The 14,521-nt window shown below is 39.7% G+C and overlaps 1 protein-coding gene across 1 annotated transcript in view; it reads right to left on the reverse strand.

Annotated features, from left to right (window-relative positions):
• The window catches only part of ACSBG1 (acyl-CoA synthetase bubblegum family member 1), a 39,886-nt gene that overhangs the window by 22,422 nt on the left and 2,943 nt on the right, over positions 1–14,521 (reverse strand). The window contains exons 2-3 of the mRNA XM_065688928.1: positions 9,425–9,546; positions 244–326 (exon numbers count right to left, since the gene is read on the reverse strand). Coding sequence (XP_065545000.1) covers positions 244–326; positions 9,425–9,546 — 205 coding nt within the window. The remainder of the gene's footprint in view (positions 1–243; positions 327–9,424; positions 9,547–14,521) is intronic.

Raw genomic sequence — 14,521 nt, forward strand, 5'->3', positions numbered from 1 at the left:
TCAAATACAGACAAAAGCTGGGAAAAACTATTGAATTCATACAAGCTTACAGAAAGCTCCTGACAATTTTGCAGTTGCCCTGATTCACTTCAGTTTCATTTTACTTTTTTGTCTATCTTTATGCCAGCCCTGAAAAATTGTCAGTTGTAACTTGCTAGAATAGACACAAACATTGTATTGCAGGAAAAAAAAAATCACGCTACAGGAGCTCAAATTTCCAAGGACCATCTTTTACGTGCTTACCTGTTGGCTCTAAGCCTTCATCTTGGGTCTCCTCCAAATGAAGCAGCGAATCTCTGCAGACAGACTGTGCATCTGTAAAGGTTCTAAAACAAAATATACCTATTAAAAGATTATTCAGGAGTGCTAGTTGGATCCACTGCACTCAAAATGCAATAAATCCAAGGGGAAATAAAAACACAGCTTGCAAGCACGTAGAAACACAACAGGAGAAAATAGAAAGCTCAGAAGAACAAATAAGAGTTTGCCTCTTTGTTGCAAACACTACAATCAGGTTAAACACAGAAATACCTTCACTCTAAGGATGACATTCTTACTTCATACCAGTGGACTTCTGGCTTCAACATCATGGCATATAAAAGATGGAGATAGTAATTTTGAATCATAACAGAGAGGTCATGAACCATGCAAGTCTACAGAAGGAATTATCAATTTTAACCTTGATCATGCTGCCACTGTACTAATATAATACCTTGTAAGCTGTCAAGGTTGATACCTGTTGAGGCTTTGAGGTTAGGGGCTTTTCTGTTGGCTGGCTGGTGTTTTTTAGAGGCTAGGAAAAGGAGATTTACTTCCTAATAATAGCAATAAAGTCTCTCAAAAATGTCACCAAAGCAACAAATTGTCATTATCACATGGACAAAATGAACATTTCTTGGCTTAAATTAACCAGACGAAGATTATAGCACAGCTAATATAGCACAGAAAGTCTGTAAGGTAACAGAATGCAGAGGATTATATGAGCAGACCATATAACCAATAACTAAGCATTTGACTGCATACAGCAATACACTGCAGATTGTTCATGAATAGCAGCATGCAGAGTTTTTAATTTAGCTGACTTCATTTAATACATCATGAGGTGGGAATCGGCAGCCTTCAAAGGCCAAGAACAAATTATGGTTACCTTCATTCCAACAGCTACAACAAACGAGTCCTGAGTGAAGCTCAGGAATTCCCTGCCCTCCACAGTGTAATAAACACAAAGTGTAGAAAGTCCAAACAAGGCCCTTCCCAGCTCTCCATTAAATAACAAGCAACTTCAAAAGCAGTTTTGTTACACAGCAGTGTCAGGTGCCCAGCACTATGTCAGACATTATTTCCTACCTCATATTAACTACATTTTGTAGAATACCTATTACACATATGTGGGCACTCCTAGAAATTATTATTGTTATTCACAATGAAATCATTCTTTAAGCAAGCTGTAACCAAGCTGGATCCCTGATACAACAGTTTAGCAGATTGCACAATTCTTCACCCATCAGAAGTGACAATCACAGTACATTTCATCTGCTGCTACTACCATGCTGCAGACCTCCTTTCTCAGAGCAGAGGTACAGGTCGCAAAAGCAGCTAAAGGAAAATGAGGAGTCGTCACTAATCTTGCCTGTGAGGGTATTTCCTCTCTTGTTAATGGTATAATGGGACGAAACATGAAAGGGCTTGTTTGATGAGCAGAGAGGTAGGCTCTGAAAATAGTCACTGGCTTGGTGAAGGTGGATGTTGATGAGAAACTGAGCAATGTAAATACAGAGAGGGATTATACTGCATTTTGAAAGGTAAGCCTGTGTTTGATAGATGGGAAAATGGTGACTTAACTAAGTGGGATTGCATGACAGAGTGACAGACCAGGAAGACATGTTAGGAAATAAAAACAAAACATCTGAAATTTGCCATCTCCAAACATTTCCTAGTTCTTGAGTATTTTCCTATTCTGGAGAGAAACTACATTTGATGTTTAGAAATCTAATGCAATCTTTTCCTTTAAATACCTTTTGAATACTAAATATTTAACAACTTTTATTATTTTATGAAACAAATAAAACATCGTCAAAAAATGAACAGTAAAAAAAGTCCTCAGAAGAACACAAATCTGATCAGTAATATACCAGAAGAGCTTCCTTTGAAGCTACTCAAAACTTATGATAATCATCATTCATGACTTTTCCCAGATTAAAATCTCTTTGGTTTGCTTTGTTCTCATCTGACTGTTACAGATACCAGTTCAGTTTATATTATGTTCCTTTAATAAAGAATCAACCAACAAGTCTGAACTTCTGGACTGGCACTGGTAATGCCGCAACATGCAGAAGCTGTTTGAGGAGCTCTGTGCATCCACTATCTTCAGGAGGGCTAAAGTTAGTAATGCTGTGAGCAAAGTAGCTGCCACTTGCCTTGATGGGCATAGCAGTCCATTTGAGTTGGTTATTTTGGGGGGTTTTAACCGTGGAAGTACTGTTAGGCAATTTTCTCTTCCATTGACAATATATGTGTATATTCAGAAGCATCCCTTCTGAGTGAAAGAGTATGTTTTTAATGTTGTTACCTTTAGCTTTCGTTAGGAATTATTTCTTTTAAAATTCAGTAAAGATCCAGGAATGGTTATGGTATCTGGAATTGTTAATGTAAGGCTGAACCGAGCAAAATTCAGTTGGACTGCTTGATCAAGAGCTTACTAAGCATCCTGCAGCAAGGAAAAATGCAGTGGAGAGTGATGCTTCAGTGGCAAGATGCCCCAGCAAAGCCATAAGGCTTTGGAAACCTGGATTTGGCCTGCTAGATTTGTTATTAAGGTTAAAGCTCTCCATGCATTTTTTAACTTTATTAGGGCAGGAACAGCATGTTCCAAAATCCAACAACCAGCTTAAAAGTGGATTCTATACATCCAATTTTTGAGTTACAAGTTTATGGCTCTAAAAGTAACATGCAAAAACCTCTACAAAGCACACATGGAGGATTTCACAGCAGAGGCCACTTTAGTAAGCCAATCAGAACACAATGAGTTCTGTGTTACACAACATTGACCACCTAGAACTAAACAAAGAATACTTCTGCACACCTCCATTAGCAGAAGCAGTTTTTGAATGACTACTTCCTGATGTAATTTGGGACTTAATTTCAAGGTACCTTTCTATCACACATGACCTCATCTGCTGCCTCAATTCAATGCTTGCACACACCCCCTTCCCCAGAGAGGGAGGCACAGCATGCTTGGGTTGACTGGCTTATCCAGAGGCTTGCAGCTACAACCACTACTCTATGGCACCTCAATATAATATCAGACCACAGCTGCTCTCACATAACCTAAGAAGCGAGAGTTTGAACATTCTCTCTACTGGATTAACAAAGGCAAAGTTTCCTTTCCTTCTTTGTTTCAGAGGTTGTAACAACTCTAGCAAGATCTATGTTACAAACCAGTGGAAGTAATACATGTGTGACTGATACTATAATGGTAAAATAGCAACTGACCGAACTGACAATCCTTACCCCCAGAAGCAAAGCAACCCATCTGAATTTGCTGACATAGCAATTACTTGGTTTAACCAAGTGCATTTGATGGAAAAAAATGAATACAGTACCAATTCTTATCATAACTGTAGGAACTAAATGTAATAGCGAAATTTCTCCACTTTTAGCATTACGAAATGGCAGAGTGCTCTCTTTCAATGAGGTTACACATTAGGAAAAACTCATTTTTCTGTTACCAAAAGGACACTGAGTATCCAATTAACAGCACTACTTACTGTGATACTAATTTCCATGAGGTTTTTAGTTTCAAGGGACTTTGGAATTAGCCCTCTCCTTCCACAGGCTCTATGTTTTCTTCTCTGATAATTGGAATTTCTGCTTATGTCCCATATTCTAGGTCAAATATATCCAGATATATGCTGCCCTTTAAATTCTCTCCTCTTAGGAAAATCTTGTGAAAATACGAAGAGTAAAGCTGAAAAGAATCTATAAAGTCAATTTTTAAGATGATAATAAAGCAATGATCTCCACGGAGAAAATGTTATACAGAAATTCTCACTTCAATAAGCCTCACAGAATACACCAATTGTCCTGTATAATTAGGTTGGAATATTTTCTCTCTCAAATTTAAAACCTATGAACTTCATGTTGTAGCATACAATATGTTTTGGCCTTAATTCTGCACAGCTGTATCTAAGATCACAAATTGCACCAAGAGAATATGAGCACTGCTCTGCAGCAGTGATATTATCAAGGGCTTTAAGGGGAAGCTGCTCGTTAAACAGATTTTGTACAGTAGCAAATACAAAGACATCTCTCATTGTTTTTGTATTCCTATTCCTTATCATTCTGCTCCTGTAGTTTTGTCAATTTTAAATATTTTACCACTTGGATCTCTACAGGGGGTAGAATTTTTGCAAATAAACCAGTTTTCTACAAACTTGCAAAACTAAGACAAGCAGTTCATCAAATAACTACATATGTATCTTGTTAATACATGATTCAGTACAAGGTATTCCTTTAGACTTCGGGATATTTAGTCATAATCCTTTATATACGTGAACCAAGTTGAAGTACCTGAAGTCTGAAAATCACATTCACAACTGCTCTAAAAAAAGAGACTTAAACCCCCTCTTTTTTCCCCTTTATTTTTACAATTAAACCAGCTGGCAGTTGACACTGTGCATTCACCCAGAGTCTGCTACTTCAGCATCCAGACCCATGCTGTCTGGATTCACAATGAAGCTCCCATCTCCTTCTCCCTTTCCTGGTTTTTCTAACAGAGGAGCTTCCCCCATTACACAGCTTCTCCACTCTCACCTTGTTTCTGGATAACATTGCACCATATGTATGGGCTCCCCAGAGAGTGAAAATATTTTTATTAATTAATTTTATTCTGGTTTAATGTATGGTAAATGTCCAATATTGAAGATTCTGCACTCATGAATATACATTATCAGGTAAGTTGAGATTAATGTAAAGCCTAATTTTGTAAAAGCAGCATGTTCAAAATGCAAGGCTATGTCTATAGCCAACCATGTTACTGCAGTTCCTGACTGCTTAACTTCCAAAGCTTTACTATTAAACTATAGTTTACTATTAAACTACTGCAGTTCCTGACTGCTTAACTTCCAAAGCTTTACTATTTAACTATTGCAGCATTTTCATTCTTTTGGTTCTTCAAGATAAATTATCCTGCAGATTGTCTGCAGCAAAGAACATGGGCAATAACAAGGGAATGCTCAGTTACAGCGTCTGCTGAGTGCACACAATTTCTCTTTCACTTACAGGTTTTTTACAAAAAGCAATCCATGGAGCTTCTCCTGGGAATGCTCTCATAGCAGCGCTTCGAGACTCCATGGCTCTCAAGAAGGCTCACTTGTACACACCACAATGATCCAAACCAGTGCAGCTCCTTCATCGGCTTCACTGTTCCACTGAGGATATCATTTACAAGCTCACCACCAGGATACTTGCAAGTGGCAGGAAGCACATTACTACATATTTCTTACAACACTGTCTGCACCTTATAATTAAACTCTTTTCTCTGCTTGCCTTGCCCAAAGAAATATTTTGTAGTGTGTGGGTGTTCCCCTTACAAAGAGTGCAAACCCCCATCTGCACAAGTACTTTTTTCTCCAACACTTCGGCTGAATTGGCTTTCCAAACTACGACATTTGAATCTTGTTTAACACACAAAAAAATAGGCTCCACTGGAAAACACATGTGTTTTCCAAGGCAGAGCTTCTTAATAAATTTTGTTTTCATCTTTCACTGCTTGCCTCTCCTGAGGATGACTTCGCCAATTCCATCTCTGAACTCCTACACTTTGGTTGTTTAAGTAATCCATAATAAAGCAGATGAAAAGAATCTTACTTCCAATTGGTGTGTATCTTTTGCTGCTTCATTCTGCATGACAAGTGTCCTAAATATTTATCTCTGCTCTGGGAATTACTTTTTTTCCCTAAGCATTTGTTGCATGTTCTTCAGGACAACGCAGCTGTACGCATTCCACCAGCCTTAATCTACACTAAAGCTGCTTTTGGTAATATGTTTTGGGTCTACATCTGCACATTCCAAAGTACTTTTCATAGGGTGTCAGGCATTTTCAACAGCTCACTGGGACATCTGAATTCAAGATGGAATCATTAAGTAATCATCTGACAATTCTTCTGGCAGCAAAAAGCGATGGGTTAAATTACCTATGGGGAGCTCTTAGGGTTTAACGATCCTGGCACTTTGCCTAGAGACTTCAGAAACTAAACATCTTCATCTGGATCCCATTCACGAGTAATCCAACAGGAGAGCTCTGGGGAGAGGTTGTAGGAAGGAGCACAAGACAACAAATTTAGAATCATTAATCTGCCCTTAGAGTTCTAGACAAAGGCAACAAAGTCACCCTGACTGAAATCAACGTATCAACGTAGTATCAAAGCTTGGACAGCTCAGCAGCTAAACAGAGATCTGTGACCAGCACATAAACAGCCGAGCAGCAAACACTGCATCTCCAGGCTCTGGGGAGCTGTGAGTTGTTACCCAAGACATTTTGAAGATGTTTCCTCGTTTACTACAGCATGAAGTAAAAGCCCCACAGTAACAACACACAACATTAGCTCTTTAAAGCCTCATTTTGTATTACATGTAACACTCTCCCTGTATTAAGGAGCAAAGTAAGGAGTCACAAGAGGTCCTCATGGTCCCTTACAGGGACGTCACCGTCTATCATGACTGGCCGTCTTATTTACTAATTACTCCTCTCTTCAAATTAGGGCAATATTATAATACAGTCCTTATTCATTCTATTAAAAGTTTCCCTTTGTCCTCGAGGAACAGGTTAGATTTAGGTTTTAATTGATTTTCATGTCCTCCTGAGTCTTAAAAAAGGGGCCACAAACGAGCATAAATACATTCCTACTCTTGCAAAAGGGTCAGCTGACATGACAATCAGTTTGCTTTTCATAGTACACAAGAAACCAGTCTCAAATTACTCATATAACTTCTTCCCACACAAAGGCATATTTAATAGCCACAGACAGGCTTAATAAAGAACAAGGTACTGAAGTTAACAGCTGAGCCCTTTTTGCCATGTAACACAGTTGGCACACACACAGTAAAACATACAACTGAAGTATTTTTTCTGTTGTTGGGACTAAACAGCCTCAAAAGCCAGGCCATTTCTTTTGGTGAGCAGACCAATTCTACAGATAGCTGAGAACTCTGTGGGTGCTTAGGAAGGAATGTACAATGTACCCAGCCTTTATTTATCCCTCTCTCTGCAAAAGGCTCTATTCAACACTTGGGAGCGTTCTACAAGCCTTCACTGACCTTGGTACAGATTTTCTGGCTCTGTTCTCCCCTGCACAGCACAAACCCAGACCTGAAGCTGAAATTGTTCAGTAAGCTGCCTCTTTATGGCTATTTGCAGGGAGCGCAGCAAAGTTAGGTCACACAGAACTCATTATTTCCTCCCTTTCTCATTTTTTCGGTCGCACTGGTTTGATTCCAGCCTTAGAAAAGGTCTTTTTTCCTAGAACTTTATTTTCTTTGTCTAGCCCTTTCTGCCTGGAATCCTACTTCCAGCATACAAAATGAAGTATAAAAAGTTTGCTGCCTGACTTCTAACCACACCAGGTAAACACTGCTATTTAACACGACAACATCCACTGACTACATCAAAAAACTAACAAAGAAGTATTATGCCATGGACTTGAAATGCATTAGAACTAGCTGCAGTTCTAGTCTCTGTGATATTCTTTCACTAGAAATTCAGAAACAACCCAAATGCTCATCACCTTTTTAAACCGGGAAGCTTGAAGTTCCTGTTTGCGGTGGGTGCAAACCACTGTAATTTTAAATTCTCTTTTAGCTGTATTTTTCCTTTAAGAAGGAAAACAAGGATTTTTTTTTTCTTTTTTTGCTTAAGCATGTCACAAATAGAAGCATGCACGGACTAAAATACAGGCATTATCACAAATCAGCAAAATCCCAACTTTCATGTGTACGTATACCCATACTGATCACAAGCCTAGTACTGCTTTATGATCTTTGGCCAGATTAAACAAATTACAGTTCTTGCATTAACTGCATTAGGAATCCAGCAGCAGCAACAACAACACAACTTTCAAAAGCTTACAGAGATGTCTGGAACTTTTTTCCTTTCCAAAAACGTTAAGTCTACAATTTGCTCCTAATGATTCTTATCCTGGATTACAAAGCCCAGAACAGAAGAAACCATTATGCCAACTGTTTACCTGAAAGGGTCACGCACATCTTCCAAGCAACATAACATGCAAGTTGTTACCTCAACAAATGTGAAATTAGATTTAATGTAACAGAGAAATATCTGCCTGATACAATAGCTCAGTCTCTGGGAGTGGATAATTAGTACTCAGCAATATTGACAAAGTTCTAATAAGCAGAGGTTAAAGTATTCCTCTGAGATGTGTTGTTCTGTTCTTAAAGCAGGTACTTCTAAAACCTCTAAGGACGAGGAGCTTTCTGTAAAAGAAGACACCATTCCAATGATGGAGTAACAGGAAAAATAACGTTCCCTTTTGTGCTGCCTAGGACAGAAAGAAGACAGCAGCCAGTAGGGTTATCTTACACCTACCTGGTTACCTGGTCAAGATTTATTGCCTTTGGTGGGAAGAAGATGCTCAGCTACAAAGGCTAATTATGATATAAGGATTATTTCTGCAAATTCCAAAGGGAAGAGAGAACTATCTGCATAGCTGCAGCTCAGGTATTTTTGATAGCCCATTCAAAGTAGATTACAGGCATTGTAAAAAGTTCAGAGCAACTACTACTGAACTTCTAAAGCCTTTGGGGCCACTCTGACACTCAGAGACACAGGAACGGATGGCACAGGAGCATCGACTGCTTTTTTTACTTGACTATCTGAACTTTGTTATATTCTGGTACTTGTGAACACCCGTTACCTCTCCACACTGCGGAAAAGCTTATACTGAAGCATAAGAGCCTGGTAATTTACCAGTACTTTCAACCAGCCTTCCATATTTTTGCTAAGCTGTGAGCGACTGAGCCACAGGAGCTAAACATGTCTCTTTTTGGAACTGCTATACACAAACTTCTGCTGAGCCCACCTCTGGGTCTAAGAAGCTCTGTGCTATAAAATGAAAGCTGTACAGCTAGATATATGCAAACAGGATACAAGCAACATAGTCCATACTGAATGATGCTATTAAGTTTAATGCCAAACTAGAAGCAAGCATAGAAGAAGAAACCCATTTAGAAACTTCATTACAATTTTTCTTATTCTAGCCTCAAAAGACAGACCTTATTCTGCATTTGATAGCAGAGACACCACCAGGCAGACAAGGTCCCTGTGGACCTGCACAACAGCAGGAGAAAAACTCAAGTTGTGATAAACTGGCAAATCAGTTTGTTAAAACAAATACTCAGGCTACTTTACCCATTTTCAAAGCTTTCTGAAATATTCTGTGCATTTTCATCCTGTGATGTTTTCATAAGAGGCTCTCCGCTGTTAGGCATGCCGACAAGCCCTCTAAAGCTGGTCACAAAAATGGTCAGGAACTGTGCGGGTCAAGCATAAATAAGCTACTTGGGCAACTGAAGAAACCAACAGTAACTGGTTATTTGTTAAGAAAAGCCAACACGCAATACAAGAGGAGGAGACTACAGCTACAAAAGCTGTTTCTTTCTGATTTTAACATGCTTGAAATGTCGCAGTGCTTGTGAGCTGCTTAAACTTTCCTTTTAATTCAGTTTTCTTCAATTATCCATGAGAAGAATTTTAATGAGTCTACAATGCTTTAAGATGCAAATCTTTTGCCAACATTTCCAACAAATTTGTTCACAGAAGTTGAAGCAATTCTAACTTTATTAACTCTAGTTTTAAAACAGAACATTCAGTGATTTTCTTAAAGAAAACACAGATTAATTACATCAGGAAATGCCTTCAAGGTCAATTATACCTATGAAACCCAGCAGTGTAACAGCCAAGTGCCTCCTACAGCATCACTACACCAGCACTTAGACTTCACCAAACCAGGCCTATTACATACTGCGGAAGTTTCCACACGTGACTAAACAAATCACATCCCAGGATGTAAGCAAATCTAGTTCAGCTCCTTGGGCTACTTCGACACTAGTAAACAAAAAGGATCCAGGGAATAGCTCAAGCCACTCACTGTGAGTACCTTCCCTGGGGTGGTTTTGGTCTGTGAAAACCGGCATTTCCCTAAGTCAGGGGATAACCCAGGCAAGGGTCTGTCACAGGCAGATGACATTAACGACTATCCTTTCTGCAAGAGAGGGATGTAAGCTGTCCCGTGCTATTTCTCTTCAGAGCCAGAAAGCATGATCTAGAATGTTTCATTCAGTGGTACAAAGTGATTGGGTATACGTAAAACTAGTAAACGTTGCAGGGGAGGGGTTGGACTAGATGACCTTTAAAGGTTCCTTCCAACCAAAACCGTTCTGTGATCTACCTTTCTATAAAGATGGGAGCTCTATTCCAGAGTATCTTGCACCATTTCCAAATGCCTAACTGTGGAGAATGCAATTTGAAATTAAAGGAAAAGAAAGAAAACTTCACAGAGGGATTATAAGGGTTCTATTCTTACACCAGAAACTTGCTTTGAAAATACCTGAACGTGGAACAGGGGACATTTCAATGGCAAAAATGTGTCCAATTCAGACGTGTGTGAAAAATAAATTTTGTCAGGATTCATTTAGTTCCTTCATTTTGGGATAAGTCTTCAAATTTCCTCTTTGTCCTGATTATTCTTTGCAGAAAGCCACTAAGTATCTTCTATGGGCTTGCAACTAGATTTCCTGAAGTATCATAAATAAAAAACAGGATTCAACTTTGTTGCAAGAAATCTCATTGGTTTTTTAGTTCTTCCGATCATCTAAAATGTTTTACATGCTATTTTATATGAAGGAATCCAATTAGATGAGCACTAATTACCTTGCTTGGCTTGACCTTGTGTGCTGAGTGGCTAGCTAACAGGCTGGCCTCATGGAACGAAAATGGCTTCTAGTTCTCTAAAATTTGTACTTTCAGTGAATAAACAGAAAACCTCAAATATACATCTCTTCTGTACATACTGTGTTTAGAAAGGATTTTGTTCTGGCTTTCATATCATCTTCCTTTAACTAACTGATGGTTAGAAAATTCTTTTGTTGCAGTCAAGGATTCCCTGATGCTAAATCCCTGCCCAGGTAACAAAAGTGGCTGCAGGGCAGACAGGCTGTGAAGCAAGGGGAATTCATCTGCAGGAAATAGTGGGGAAGATTCGGTTTTGGACCCGGTATTGTTTGAATGTAATAGAAAACTCACAAGACTGTAACAAACTAAGCTTCCTGCAATTGTCAGCTACAAACAATCCTGTCATTTTAACAATATGCTTATGAACGTCCTGCTGCAAGAAATAGTTCCATACAGAATCTGCATTTGTAGTTCTGGTACAACATTTCTAGGTACTCTTCAAGTTTCAAGTACTAAATCCTAACAAATGGGTCTAGCAACTTCTGTAGAGTTTCATAAGGAATGATCTTCATCTTTATTAGATTTTTATATGCTGCAGTTTACATGATGCTATCTTTTATGCCTATACCTGCCTGCATGCGACTTGCCCAAGGCTGCACCAGACTCAGACTGGATTTTTGCAGCCGGATGGGCTGCTTTTTCCAGCTACAGGTTAAGATGTCTTGGCATTGATAGCCTCACAAAGCTGCAAGGGAAATTACGAAGCAAATAAAGCTCATACACTGTTCACATCCTTTGCTTTACAATTGATTGGTATCTTTCAGGAATTATCCACCGATACTTAAAAAGACACTGTCACTACAAACTTGCACTGTCACAAGATCCCCAACTGAAATGTTACAGAAGCCAAAACAAGGCCAAGTTGTTACTAAGGTCAGTAACCAACAGAGCTGCAACGTACTGATCAGCCTCAGCACGGGTGGGGTGCACCACAGCGCTCTGTGTTAGGGACAGGGTGTTTCAGGTTTAACTCACAATGCCACTATGGCAACATCAAACTGCTCTCGGCTCTGTACTCCCCCATTTCTTTACTTGTAAGAAAGGAATGTTTATGCTTTGTCATTCAAACTTGTGTTTAAAATGAATGGAGTATACTAACTCTGGATGATCCCTGCTATCCATCCCAATTAGTTCAAGCAGGTTGTCAATTCATGTAACAAATCAACTTGGTGTGACTGTCCCTGGGTCTTTCCCCCCCTTTATTTTTTAATCATGTAACAACATCTAAGTGTAAAACAATGCTTTTTTGATATATGCAAGATGTCCCAGGCACAGCTACAGGTTGGGCAAAGAAGAGACTCAGGGTGGCCCTGCGGAGAAGGACTTGGGGGTGCTGGTTGATGAGAAAATGAACATGAGCCGGCTGCAGTGTGCGCTCGCAGCCCAGAAAGCCAACCGTATCCTGGGCTGCATCAAAAGGAGCGTGACCAGCGGGTCGAAGGAGGTGATCCTGCCCCTCTACTCTGCTCTTGTGAGACCTCACCTGGAGTATTGTGTGCAGTTCTGGTGTCCTCAACATAAAAAGGACATGGAACTGTTGGAACAAGTCCAGAGGAGGGCCACGAGGATGATCAGGGGACTGGAGCACCTCCCGTATGAAGACAGGCTGAGGAAGTTGGGGCTGTTCAGCCTGGAGAAGAGAAGGCTGCGTGGGGACCTCATAGCAGCCTTCCAGTATCTGAAGGGGGCCTATAGGGATGCTGGGGAGAGACTCTTCATCAGGGACTGTAGTGACAGGACAAGGGGTAACAGGTTAAAACTTAAACGGGGGGGTTTAGATTGGATATAAGGAGGAAATTCTTCCCTGTTAGGGTGGTGAGGCACTGGAATGTGTTGCCCAAGGAGGCTGTGAGTGCTCCATCCCTGGCAGTGTTCCAGGCCAGGTTGGATGAAGCCTTGGGTGGGATGGTTTAGTGTGAGGTGTCCCTGTCCATGGCAGGGAGGTTGGAACTGGATGATCTTGAGGTCCTTTCCAACCCCAACTATTCTATGATCCTATTGTTACTCCAGACTTTCAGCACTGAGCCAAAACAAAAAACCCAGAACAACCCTCACTCCACACCAAGCACCAGAAAAACATCCAATAACTTTCAGTTTCTATTTCAAAGCCTTTGTTACATGGAAAAGAAATAGCACCACTTCTCTTTTTTTTCCTTTTAATTATTATTATTTCAAACCATCCCTCTCAAAGCCTGGCAGTTTTCCAGCTTGCTTCTAATTGCTGCCTCCTGTGTTCCTGGATGGCTGTTAACTGCATTTACTATAATACACTTTAATACCTTTTCCCCTCCCCAGTGTTTTCTCATAAAATTAAAGATTTAATTTTGGCCTCTAAAACATTTTAGCTAAAATAAAATCATCAGCAGCTGCGGAGTTACTCTGAAAAGAGAGTAGGTTTCAGGGTTTAAGCAAAATTCTAAATTCAGACATGTCTTTTGGCATGACTGTGCCTAAGCCTCCAGCAAGTCTTAGTAAACAAATGAGTCTCAACACATACCTTAACGATCAACACATTTATGGTAGTTTGGGCTAAGAAGATGCTGAGGGCAGATTGCATAATAAAAAGCCTCAGGCAAGCAACATCTTTTTAAACTCACATACACTTTATATATTAATTAATTTCTAATGAAGGAATTCATGTCAGAAGGAGGACTTTCACCCTCAGCTGTGCCTCCCCACTCTTGCAGAACAAGAGAATTCATCTATACACAAATCAGCACCTCTAGGCAAAACCGAAGAGACTACATCATACACATTCTTCAGGTGAAGCAGTTTATCCCACAAAACACTTGGCTATTCACAAGCAGAACCACCTGCATGTATTAATATTTCACAGAATTTCCAGTAGCAATTTCTCTGTAAAACTGTTTTCTCTCATTGACCACGCCACAGCAAAAGGAATTTAGTTTTGTTAAACAATGCATTCTGTTTCCCAGGGAATTGTTCCACAACAATACAGAGAAAGAGACAGATTAGTTTGTGCAAAACTTCTGGATTGCCAATAACAAAAGCATCTTAGATTTGCCTGTAACAACCAGTTTGTACTAAGGAAAGAATCATAAAGAAAATAAAAGTAGCTGTGAATACATATCAGGAGAAAGAGGCAGATGTTTGTGAGCAACTGGAAAGAGGAAGAACACCCCATCAGGTCGATACAACAGTTGGTCTGAGGACAGTAACATCCAGAAGCATTTTTGCCACTTCTTTCTGAGGAAAAGACTGTTTTAGACTCAGAGTAAGTAGCTGCTCTTTTCATATTTACCTTTTAGCTGCTCATTTATCCCTTCATATTTGCAGTCAAATTTTCTACGGGCCCAAACCACTTTGGAATGCCCAGGCTTTAACTAATCACTGCTGTACTATGAAAACTGGTCTTACTCCTGCATTACTAGCAATTAAAATTACTTATTACAGATTGTTACAATTTTAATTAAAACTTGCCTCAGAAAAACCCAGTGAAGATGCTAGTCACTCACTACACACTGCCCTAAACCA

Source organism: Lathamus discolor, chromosome 8 (assembly GCF_037157495.1).
Source record: "Lathamus discolor isolate bLatDis1 chromosome 8, bLatDis1.hap1, whole genome shotgun sequence".
Taxonomy (NCBI): Eukaryota; Metazoa; Chordata; class Aves; order Psittaciformes; family Psittacidae; genus Lathamus; species Lathamus discolor.